A 12,526-nucleotide genomic window follows, 5' to 3' on the forward strand; every position below is an offset into this window, starting at 1 on the left:
GAAAACACAGAGAAGAAAGGAAATAAGTGATGGTACTTTAAGCAATTATAACGGATGAGTTGAAACTAAGAGTCTATGAATTGCCGAAGGCAAAACTGATGACCTGCTCTGTAAACCTTTACCTAATTTGCAATGATAAGTTTTTTAACCATGACTGGTGGGGGGGATGTTAAACAGTCATCAACTTACACTAGCCACTCTGCTAGGGCGACTACGACCGTCCCTAAGAAAATCCTCCTGTTGTCCGTTTTCAATGCTAACTTTCCATTTTAGAATTCACCTAACAGCAGTTTCTAGCCTGTGGCCATTTCTCATCACTAATTATTTTTGCAAGGAGGAGGCTATTCTGGTTCTTGTGTTTATTTGTTTGAAATTCCCTTCCGCTAGCCCAGGGGTTCTCAACCTTCCTCACGCTGTGACCCTTTCATACAGTTCCTCATGTGTGGTGACCCCCTGTCATAAATTTATTTTTGTTGCTACTTCATCACTGTCATTTTGCTACTGTTGTGAATCGGGTGACCCCTGTGAAAGGGTCTTTCGACCCACAAAGGGGTCACGACCCACAGGTTGAGAACCGCTGCGCTAGAGCCTTTGGGTCCAGCCCCACGGAACATTCGGCTCTAGCACTTGGTATAGTAGACAGTTCAACCCAGAGAGGACATTTTTACTACTGACTAAACCCACCTAGAAAACAGATAAGGGCATGCTGAATTTCTTTTTAATGATTATGAAGTCATCATGTGGCATTACAGAAATGAGAAAATCCTTTGACGATTTTCAGATGACATATGGAATCAGCCTGTACCTCCGCAGTTGATCCTTTAAGCTTTCCAACAACCAAACCCTCACTGCGGCACACGGTCTTCTGAATGAGGATCGTGTATGTTTCATGGGCTTGGAAAGCAGAGAGACTATGGTGCCTGGTGTTGGGGGTGTTCATGCTAATGCGCAATACCAAAGAATACAAGACGAACTCTTTCTTTAATGACAATTAAATACTCATACCAAACACCCCACTCTTCATGACACAGTAGCTCTTTACTCCATTCCCTTTCTGTTGTTCCAAGTTCCGCCTGTGGAATAAAGCTAGTCAGCCAGAACTGAGCTATCAGCATGCTTTATTATAACTAAGAATGATAAACAGAACTTCAGAGCTACGAAAGAGAAACAACCAAGGATGCTCCAACAGCAAGATTTCAGAGTCATCAGGAAAGGGAACTCCCTACTGAAAATGCAGAATAGGGGCGCCCTCCCCGTGGTGTTGTTGTCTATAGCAGGCACTGAGCGGGGTGGGGGCGAGACGCCACAGATTCAGAGCGCAACTGAACAATGAGGCCAATGCACCATCAAGTTCTCCTCTCAGGTGTCCTGACAGGTTCTAGCTCAATCTTACTCCTATGCCTTCTCTCGGTCACAGTGAAGTAGTAAGACTATCGGGAGGAACTGAAAGCAATGGACTGGTCACACCAATCCGGAGACTCATGATGCTCCTTGGAAAGGGTGGCCGTGAAGGTCCGGCTTAGTCTGTCCTGGGGGTGCTGTTTTCCTGCATAGTCTTTTTTATCCAACCAAGATAGTTCTTCACTTTGGTGTAGAGCCCGTAAATCCCACACTGCTTGGGGCCCCAGGACACCAGGCCAGATACATAAAATTTGGGGGTCTCTACATTGGGGTCTTGTATAACAAAGGGGCCCCCACTGTCCCCTTTACAGCTATCAACCCCCTTCTCACCCCCAGCACAGATCATGTTATCAGTGAAAACATAGGACCGCATATCTTCCACCTGCATCCCCTTGCAATTGTGTAAAGGAGCGATGGGTAACTTTGCCCCGTGGATGTAGGCAACATGGTCTTTGGACTCTGTTCTGCCCCAACCTGAGATTAGCCCCAAGTCTCCCACTGTGGGGCTATATTCTGGGGTTGTGCCTGGCAGGCAGATGGGGGACACAGTGGGTCCCATTTTCACTGGGTCTTTCAGTCTCACGAGGGCAATGTCATTGTTGTAATTCTTCCGGGATTCTGGTACATCCAGGAATTCCCAACCAGGATGAATAATCACTTGCTCTGCAGTGAGCATCTGGGCATCTTCCAGATGTGCGGTGCGCACTGAGGTGGAACCAACATACATTTTGGGGTCCTGATTTTCCTCCACAACATGGGCCGCCGTCAGCACCCAGTACTCGTCAATGAGAGCCCCGCCAGCCCGTGGATTTGCGAAGAAAACTTGCCAGGGGAAATTTTGGATCTCTGCACGGACTCCTCCAAAGATCCTCTGCTTTCCTGCAAAGGTCTTGCTGGGCACTCCACAGACTAAGAAGGAACCAAAACACGGTGAGGAGAGAGCAAGCAATCGATGTTTGTCTCCTGCAAACTGCCACTCACTCAGAGACCTCTGCCCCGCAGCGACAGCGAAGTTCTCTTGTAGGATACAGCCCACCATGCCCTTGGTTAACCCATCTCAGGACCTGACTCATCTCGACTCTACTGAAGGCCCAAACAGCCCTCTTGGGCCACAGGCAGGCTCTGGCAGAAGGCTAGTTAGACCAGTGCATCCAAATCAGCTAGTGCCTGATGCTATTGACAGCTTGACTGGGTCCCTTTAGACCATCGCCTCACACCGGTGGAAGAGAGCAGCATTTTACCTCTTTCTGATGCCCACATCACACCTCATCACCTGTTCGTAGTTCTGATCCAAGGTCAGCCTACAGACGAAGGTCAAGGAGAGGGCCTTCTTTCCCCTTGGCCTCTACGCCCCACTGACTGGGTTCCCGGGACAATCCTTTCTGCCACTATCAAGGGCAGCTGAAATGGAATTTGACTTCAGGTGAAGTTGCCTTACCTAAAAGCCCTCACCAGTCAGCCTGAACAGACAAAGCAGTGAACTATGGGCGTTGGCCTGAGAGAGGCCAGGGTTCAAAGCCTGATCCTGTCCCTTAGGAGCTCTGAGTTCTTGCTCTCATTCCCGCGTCGCTACCCTGGGTCTGGTCCCACTTACCTCAGGGCTGCCACGGACTTGAAGGAGATCAAGAACACAACAAAGGTATGCACTCCCTGCCTCTCAATAGCACTGTGGCTTCCGCCGGAATCATTCTTCAGGCTTCGCCTCTGATCTGCCTGCAACCTCTCATTGGCTTTACTCCTCTGCAGCTCGTTGCCACGTCGATTTGAATTTCACCACTAAGCTGTGCAGCTAGTTTGGTTTCCGAGTGTCGCCTCCTCACTCCGGAAAACCGTGCATCCCCTTCCTGTCTCCACATTACCAGCCCCCTTGTCCCTGACTCAGACGCCAACTATCACTGGCTTGCTTTTCTTGTTCCTTTCCATCGGCCTGACCCAGGGTGATTGGGGGCATTCCTGGAGACCTTGGCAGGCCCCCCTCCACCTCCCAGTGCTGTCTCCACGTCGTTGTCCTGGACCCTGACAGAGGCAGGACTGTTAAGTCCTTCCCCGTGAAGACTGCAGCTGCTTTCAGAAGGTGACGGCCCCACTCACCTGCACCTGTGCCTAGGGTTTGTACACACCCCTGAGCCCTGCTCACCTGGAACGCATTTCGGCAGCGTCACGCCCAACACATCGTTCACCCAGCTCCCGTTGCTGGAACAGCGGTACTCCCCTGCAGTAACACAAGAGACGCAGGACACACTCACCCCTGCATCCTTCCTCTTCCGTGCCCTCCCTTCTATCAGCGCCTCCGCTCCTCGGGATGCAAGAAGGTATCATCAAGTCAGCCAGAAAAGAACCGTAAGACTGGGCTGGGCCAGGCTCTGGCAGCTGCCACTGGGGAAGAAGGAGGCTCTCAAGCCTAAAAGTGCCAGGGCACACATGGCCCTGCATGGTGGCTGTCTCCCTGGGCCACAAGGAGCAAGTCTAGCCTAACCCTCTCAGTGGGGGCTGGCCCAGGCCCCTGCCTACTAAACTAATTCCTCCTGGCTGGGCCTCAGCTCCCGACAATGTCACCTGCATGTCCACAGCCCCAGAGGTCACCCTGCAACCCAGCCATGGCTCAGGGAGGGGATAGAAGGGTAGCCAGGTGGGAGATGAGCCCATCCCATCCTTACGCCTGAAATGGAAAGAAAGCAGGCTTCCCACCCCCTAAAAAAAACCCGTAAGAACGTCTCAAATCAGTAGCCTTGCTATCATGCAGAGTGCATTGGAAAATGGATGATGGCAGACATCGCTAGGTTAAACTTTAACAACCTGCCATCCGATCTCCCTCTTGGCCCATTTTAAAGTTGTTTTAGTTTCTTAACATTTTCTGTGTTCTTTTCAATTAAGGTTTTTCTCTGTGTCGTTGTTATGGTTGTTAACTTTTTTGTTTCTTTGGTTTTGTACGTTTTTCGGTATATGAAATCCAGGAGGGGTGAATTCACAGAGACAGGATAAATGGTTTCTTGGAGGGTGAGGGGAAATGAGGTGCTAATAACCATGAGTACAAGGCAGGAGAAAATGTCTACAATTGACTGTGATAATGCTCGTATAGCTCTTTGACATGCCTGAACTATTGAATTGTATGAGTTGTGGATTATGTGCCAATAAAATTCTTTTTTTTTTAAAGAATACTTCAAATTAAAATACAGCTATTCCTCTGGATTATATTCTGTCAGTGAAAAGGCAGGAAAAGCCTCAGAAGCAGACGGAAGGAGAAATCTCGTACAAATGTAGGAAGCGCTACATTTGGGAAAAATAAAGGAAGGGAGCCAACAGCGTAGTAGGATGTAGTTTGCCTCATCCAGCCCCTCGGGGCAGCTACATTGGCAAAGCAAGCCTTCGTAGGATGGTCACCTGAGACTGAAAGCATTACCCCGATGGCTTTTGCAGTTAAATAATTTTTCAGAAGCTGGATGGCTGTAGGACATGGATGTCATAGGGGTGATTCCTGTCGGAGCTGTGAGATGTAGCTAAGTGCCCTCCATCATCCCCTATGGCTGGTCTCAAAGACCTTACTCTGCCCCATAGGAAAACTATTACCTTTAGCCTAAGCCAAAAGTATGGACAGATATCTATTTCTCTGTGAACTCTCTTCAACCCAGAAAGATCATTTTATTCACCCTCCTGCCTCCTCCTCCCTCCTCTCCTCCTCTCTTGCTTTCCTCTAGCAAAAGTAACCTACCACTTCCGTCATTGTCCATGGTGTAATATGGCTGCTCGCAAGTATAGCGAGTGACAGAGCCAAATAGAGTGTCTCCTGGATCTTCGGCTTTCCCGTGCTGAATGGCTTCAGGAACACCACAGTCCACAGCTACAGGAATAAGGCAGGAGAGTGACGGGCAAGACAACCCCCCTGGAAAGAGTCCTAGACCCAATTCCACCCTCCCAGGCATGTTCTGCACTCCTTCCTCATCCCACATAAACTCATCCATAAACACGCATGGGAATGAATCTCCCCACCCCACCCTCTGTGTGGCCCGACCAGCTGCCCCCACTCAACTCCTCAGTTCCCTGAGTCCTGCCAGTTCAGATGACCCCTTCAAGACTACAAGAGGAGCCTGGTCCTCGGTGGTTGAAGTCCCCAGTGGGAGGCAGGCACGCACCCACACGGGGCTATTCACTCTCCCAGTCTTCTCTGCAGTAACCTGAGTGGTCTGGCTAGCCTGCAACCAGATCAGAACCGGGACTAGAGAAGTCTCAATGACTGCATTCCTTTTTTAAAAATTCAACCCATTCTCTCAAGAACCTAAGAAAAAATAATTGCATTTGAATCTTGATGGGCCAATCTTTCGATTCCTTTCGAAAGAAGGGGCGTCCGCATTTGAAGAGATGCTTACGTTGACATTTCCGTTTGGAATGACTCCACTTTCCATTGCTTTGACAAGTAGAATAGAAGGAGGTTGAACCAATGTTTCCCTGGAGATAATAACAGGCATTAACTGAGCACGAGTGACCAGAGAAATAGCACCAATAGCGGAATCTATCTCTGGCCCTGGACCTCAGAGGAGGCCTTGCCACCAGAAGTTGGAAGCCATCTCAGCAGAATGGCCCAAAGCGTCCACGGCCTAGGGGTGTAATGACAATCTTACCTTAGCTTCTCAGCCCCCACCTCCCCAAGATGACAAAAAGAGACTGGCACGCCAACCAGAGAGCTCCATGAGTCACAAGGAAAGACTTGTGGTCTTGAGCTGCTCTGCTCATGGAACTGGAATGGTAGCTGACGTGAACCGGGACACCACGTAAACAAGGGGACAGCCTCGCAGTGATGAAGGAGAAGCCTGAGGGGTACTTTACCTCCACCACTTCAAACCCATCCAGGCAGCTTATCTTCACCACATCTTTAAACACGTATTTTGCCTTCTCAGGCTCCCACACAGAATTAGCAAGGATTTCTTTCGGGCACGGGATAGCTTAGAACACAATTCAAAACAGAAAAATAAATAAATGACTTGGTAGCTGGAAACTCTCCACGCCATTTGATAACACTGTCATACTTTCTAAAATCGTTCACTTAGTCTCAGTCCCGCTACCTTCGCTCCAATACGGTAGATGTCTAAAGCAATCCGGTATTACCACACCACCCCAAATTGCCCGCACTCTCAGGGCTGACGGGTTACTCGGGTTACAGCACGCGCTGATAGGTTTTGATCTTTTTAAGCAGTCGCAAATGTGAGCACTAATGAAACAGTTTGGCATTCCCATTCAGACAGTAATTTTGATTCTAGGTTGCTCAGGGACATTGGTACTACCAATTAAAGGACAACTTCTAGGCTACTCACGATCTCCATGGTAACGAAGTTTCCAGCCCTTTTTTTGCACTTCTTGGTCAGTTTGGAAGATGACATCAAGAGCATTCGTCTTGGTTTCAATATTTAACGGCCCAGGGAATCCATTCCCACAGTAAGGGCCGAATTGCTGATCTCTCGCAACAAACTGAAAGAAAACAAAATGACACAATCAGGAGAGAAAGAATTAAAAGAAGGTCGTGTTTGTTTTTTAAGTGAGAGAATAAAAGTAACAGATCATAGATGAGGCAAAAAGAAAATACGAAGCAGAAAGAAAGATCATTTCGCCATCAAGAAAAGATCTCTTTGCTCAAGTCAGGGGGAAATGTAATCAACGCTCACGCACACTTAAACTGTCCGGACAGTTCCCCTCCGAATCCATAGATTCCACATCAAAGTCTTCTCGCCGCACAGTTACCACCACTTGGTAGCCTTCCTCCAGTACGATCTGGTATTCACACCTCGAGTTCTCTGGGTATGGGTTGGGGTAATTGGGACTGGCAATCTCTCCAATCAGTGTGGTGAACACATCCCCACTGCAATTGACTAACAGAGAAACACAGAAAGGGAGGATCCAAGGTGAGATCAAGCAACGGGCTTCCCTACAATTCCTTTACTCCGGAACTGATGGTTCCCCATTCACACTAGCCTGAAATCCAGACCTGGCAGAAGCTGTGTGTAAGACTAATGAGCAGGGGCTATCTAATGCCTCTTGGGTTTCTACCGCTTTGCCGATGGCAGAATCTTTCAAGGTTATGGACGTCCCACGTGTCTGTCTTCTCCATTTAACTAACTTTACCCTGCAGCCTTGTCTTTTTCTCCTCTCGTGGTTTCCCCTCAGCTAACGCATCGCTTAAATACATATGATGGGTCTAAGTTTATGTATATGCATAAGTTTATATAAATGTATAACTAGCTATCGCTTATGTATTTAAGAGGCCCAGACAAGGCTCTCACTAAAATGGAAAGACGGAAGTTGAGCCGTCACCAGGCTCCAGCCCTTCCGAGCCTCAGGGAAGGGCATCCTTCTTGAGGCCAAGCTCACCTCCACAGCTCTTCATATCATCATGGAGGAAGTACTCCGGGGGGCAAGAGCAATAGTAGCCGCCAATAAAGTTGTTGCAAAAATGACTGCAAGGGGCATCTGCAAAGTCTGTGCACTCATTTATGTCTAAAAAGAGCAAAGAAAACCTTGAGGTTAAGGACAAACACCTAGAAGGAAGAATGAGTTTAGACCCCAAACTAGGAGGGGAAGACACAGTCTTTCAGGCTCCTTGCTGAAAGAGCTGAAGGGAGCGTCGTTAGGATGGTGTTACACTATATTGTTCTAATGTAAGAAGGTTCCAGGGTTGTGCTCTATCATTGCACTGCTAGAGGGGGGCTCTCAACACCAGGACCCCTTGAACTCCCTTACCTACAGAGCATTCCAGCTTCAGACAATCCCCTACAGGTTAAACACGATGGGGATGTCTTATGCAGGAAGAAACAATGAGCACATCTATTACTTTGTCTGTTGTTGGTCCTCCGATCCGATCTAAACAAAGCGTGGCAGTTACATAATCTCCTGTCAACTTGAGTGAAGGGGTGGGGTCTAGCCTGGCAACCAGGTCATAGCCAATCATGCCTCTGTGTGGGCAGGGCCTTCTCCTGAGGATTCTGGGAACTCCTGTCTTCCCCCCTAGAAGCAGGACACACACTCTCTCTGTGAGACCACTATGAATTATATGATGTGCCATTACCATCAGCACTAAGATACCATCATATATTTGAATTTCACAAGGATAATTTACGGAGGACCTTATGCCAATCAACACTGGAAGAACCGTCCTCATTCATGGCTCGGCGGTTTGTGTTTTCTGACCTCGTGGCTGGGACAAGCAAGCGGAAACAGACGGTGACCCATACCTACGGCTACATAGTAGGCAGCAAATCCAGTGAAGCGCTCTTCATTGGAGAAATCTGATTTGAAGATCACCTGGAGTTTATTGTACGGGACTTGGAACTCTTCCACAATGGGGGAGCCGGGATCCTTGCTGGTCCTCTGCCCACAAAGAATTCCTTCTACGTGGCCTCCTGACATGATCTAAGAGAACAGTCCAAGATAAACACAGGAGGGCCTAAGCTTTTGTGAAGGGTGGTGGAAATTGCGGCAACCCATCGTGGTGATGGTGGAACGACGTGACGGACAAAATTATTGTTACTGAAATTCACATGTAAAAAATATTTAAATGGCAAAGTTTCTGTTCCATACATATTTACCGGAATAAAAAATAAACGAATTAAAGGCCCTAAGAAAGAAGGAGAAATCCAAACCTGCTGCCCATTCCAACTCACAGCAAATCCAACCTAGGGCTTCTGAGACTGTAAGTCGATACAAGAGCAGTCGGACCCATCTTTCTCCCGCAGAGCAGCTGGGGGGTTGGACCACCAACGTCGCAGTTCATGGCCCAACACCTAACCCAGAGCACCACCACAAAGTCAGGGAAAGTCAGATGGAGCGGGAGCAGCATTTACAACATTTGAACTATTCCACTCCAGCTCCCTGTCGGCCTGGGCAGTCCGTCCTACACCCTCTCATTACAGCCTCCGAGCTCGAATCTCGAAATGCTCCTCATGTACCTGCACAGAGTCATAGTCACAGTTTTCCGAGAGTTCGATATCCAGATGGGTGAAGTAGAGGTGAATCCCGTATCCGTCGGGAACTTCTATATCCCAGGATTTCTCTAGCTCGTTGGGATATGTCTGAGGATAGTTCGGGGACAGGATCTCCCCATACATGGTAGGCTCAGCATAAACCCATGACAAAAGGGGAAATATGAAAATGAACCTGAAAAAGAAAGATAGAGGTGGGTGACCCTAGTCTTTGTGACCTGGTCTAAGACTCTAGCGTTTGTCATGGGGCAGTGGTTCTCAACCTTCCTCATGCTGCGACCCTTTCATACAGTTTCTCGTGGTGGTGACCCCCAACCATAACATGATTTTCGTTGCTACTTCACTGGAATTTTGCTAGTTATGAATTCAGCGACCCTTATGAAAGGGTCATTCGACCCCCAAGGGGTCGAGACCCAGGGGTTGAGAACCACTGTCACAGGAAGATGGAAGGGGGATGGAGCAGGGCAGCTAATGGGCCATGGAGAAGAATAAAGGCAAAAGGCCAAGGTCAAGCAAAGAGAGCTAGGCTTCGGGTCTGAGAAATGATGAGAATGAGGTCTCTGCCCGTGCCTGTGGCTCCCTGGTCACTTACCACATCACTGGTGATTTGTCCAACCCGATGAGCAGCACGTCCCTCGGTCCTGGCTCTCTGCACTTCTGGACTTTGAAGCTAAGGGCAGGGAAGGCCTGGCTGTATTTGTCTACTACATACAGGCACCTGCTTTGGTGGCGAGGGTCATCAGTGTCGCCGTCACATCATATCGTTAAGCAGAACCCTGTCACTATGAACCACCGTGCGCTACACGGATTTACACAGATCCTCTCACCCCGTCCCCGGTCCAGACTACACTGAGAGCTTGTCTCTCTCGCCCTGCTTCCCTCGACATTCTCCCAGTCAGTCTCTGTCTCTGTCTCTGTCTCTGTCTCTGTCTCTCTCTCTCTCTCTCTCTCTCTCTCTCTCTCTCTCTCTCTCTCTCTCTCTCTCAAGGATATGAGGGCTTTCTCTGAGCTTTCTACTTCCTTGATTTTCTATTCCGTGTTCTCCACCTCCACACTTCCAAGCCTCTTTCCTACCCGCACAAGGCAACGCCCCTCTTTCCACCCTGAGTTTGAGGAGTTTCACCCGATGTCACTTCAGACAAAGTCTCTTTGCCACATTTGCTGTGGCAAGCGGTTCTGGGCTGCTCTCATGGCCACTGATGGAGGCAGCAGCTGCCTTCGCAGGGAAGGCTCCCGCCTGGGGACCAAGGGGGTGGGAGCAGAAGTGCTGCTGCGGGTTAGGCACGTTTGCATGGGGCAAGCAAAGGGGAGCCACTGAGATGCAAGAGGCATAAAAGGAAACAAAAGATACTGTCTCAGTTCCCTACCGTAATTGTCCAGGTTTGTTTTGGGATGTGTGTGTGTGTATTGGGATTTTTTTGTTTTTGTGTTGTTTTTCCCTCTTTACTAAAGGCAATGAAGATCTTCCCACCATTCCTAAAAAAAATCTTGCCCAAAGTATTTTTAACCCAGAAAACAGTAGTAGGCAGTGGGGTGATTGGGAAGTGAGTGGGGTCAACCTAAGAGAAATAGCTTCTCTTTGTCCTGTATCCTTTTATTTATAACTTTTCCCCTACTCCTCCTGATTTTTATTTTTACTTTTTTGGCTCCATACCTGCCTGTCTTTGCCCCGAACCTTCCCACCCAGGATTTTCTGCCTCTCTTTTCCCTCCATTAAAGCTCTGGCTCTTTTCATTTATTTGTTTATTTGAATGAGGTTATTTTTTACCTTCAGAAGCTGATGGGAACAAGTGGGCCAGTGGGCATGCTCTCGGGGAGCAGCACCGGGTGTGGACGATCCCTCTGCAGCACCTCCGCCGGCCTCCTTGTCCTGGTTCTGGGCAGATGAGTCTCAACCGACCGACCGAGTGGGCTTGTCTGAAATTCCCTGACTTTCACAAAGAGGGGGCTGGGAGACCAGGACTTAGGACAAGAGTAACTCGATCATGATATTGGAGCTCCCTCTGCTTTTGAAAGAAGAACTGCAGTCTCTTCCTTGCGGGGAGTCCGCTATCCAGGCTGCCCGAGGCATGAGGAGTTTCACGGATTGCCCAACGCTCTTTTTCAGCCAAAGGGTGTGTTACCAAGTTTTCAGGGAAGTCAGGTGATTTTTGAGAAAAGGCGGGGATTGATAACACGGGGAAGAAGCCAAGTCAAAAAAGTCCAGCCTTCCAGCTATATGCGAATCCCGATTTAAAAGAGACGAGCGATCAGAACATGGCTCAAACAAATGGAAGAAACTATGAAGTGAAAGACCTGAACAGAAGATTTCAAAGCACAGCTCAAGAAGACAAAGCCACGTTATCATCATGGAACGTGCAGACACCTACAGTCAGAAACATCCAAAGGGAAGAACGCACTTGGCAGATATCTCGAGCTGAAAGAATAGAAGAAAAAGAAAAGCAGTTCTGTTTTTAAAACTATTCGTTTTTAAAAAATGGAATGGAAGAGAAAAATCAAACCTCGTGTGGCAATAGTGAAGTTCTGGGGTTTTGCTTTTAACATCGTCTAAGATTTCGGTGTCCACGGAAGCAGCAGTTACAAAACTTCAGATGACGAATTGCACTGGGCAAATTTGCTGCACAAAGACCCTTGAAAAGTATTCACAAGCAAAGGCATCCCTTTGAAGGCCCAGGGGCACCTGACCCAAGCCTTGACTATTGGTATTTTCAATCATCTCTGACACAGGCGAAAGTAGACAATGGCTAAGGAGACTCGAGAATTGGTTGGTTGGAATGACAGTTGACAAAGAATAGCGAAATGACCCTGGACTGTTCGACCCCCATGGCAGCTACTCGGGGAAAAGGTGAGACGATCTGTCCCCGTAACGACCGACAGCCTAGAATCCCTATGGACAGCCTGCTCTGAGTTGATATGAGTCAAAATCAGGTCGATGGCAGTGGGTTAGGTTTAGTTTTGGGTTTGGTCAGAGGAACAAACAAATGTGTCTTGGCAGAAGCTCAACCAGAATGCTCCTTGGAAGCGAGGATGGAGAGACTTTGTCTCACGTCCTCTGGGCATGTTGTTTATCAGAAGGCACCAATTCCTGAAGAAGAGCGTCCTGCTTGGAAGTTCGGCAACAAAAGAAGAAAACCCTCAACAAGATGGATGGACCCAGTGGC

At 48.5% G+C, this 12,526-nt stretch overlaps 1 protein-coding gene across 1 annotated transcript; it reads right to left on the bottom strand.

Annotated features, from left to right (window-relative positions):
- Positions 1-1,101: 1,101 nt before the first annotated feature.
- On the bottom strand, positions 1,102-11,411 carry C1S (complement C1s). The gene is made up of 12 exons (XM_075552107.1): positions 11,134-11,411; positions 9,958-10,035; positions 9,333-9,540; positions 8,619-8,796; positions 7,759-7,884; positions 7,060-7,259; positions 6,708-6,861; positions 6,223-6,338; positions 5,766-5,844; positions 5,111-5,239; positions 3,539-3,613; positions 1,102-2,310 (listed from the first exon to the last, which is right to left on the bottom strand). Exons 2-12 carry the CDS (start codon positions 9,960-9,962, stop codon positions 1,520-1,522), a joined length of 2,061 nt encoding a protein of 686 aa, XP_075408222.1. The 5' UTR covers positions 9,963-10,035; positions 11,134-11,411; the 3' UTR covers positions 1,102-1,519.
- Positions 11,412-12,526: the final 1,115 nt, after the last annotated feature.

This window comes from Tenrec ecaudatus, chromosome 6 (assembly GCF_050624435.1).
Source record: "Tenrec ecaudatus isolate mTenEca1 chromosome 6, mTenEca1.hap1, whole genome shotgun sequence".
Lineage (NCBI taxonomy): Eukaryota > Metazoa > Chordata > Mammalia > Afrosoricida > Tenrecidae > Tenrec > Tenrec ecaudatus.

Excerpts from the sequence above, each read along its gene's own strand:
- C1S (XM_075552107.1), bottom strand. Across the intron at positions 7,260-7,758 it reads TGATATGAAGAGCTGTGGAG|TCAATTGCAGTGGGGATGTG; the intron begins GTGAGCTTGGCC and ends TTTCTCTGTTAG. Across the intron at positions 2,311-3,538 it reads GCTGCCGAAATGCGTTCCAG|TCTGTGGAGTGCCCAGCAAG; the intron begins GTGAGCAGGGCT and ends GTTCCTTCTTAG.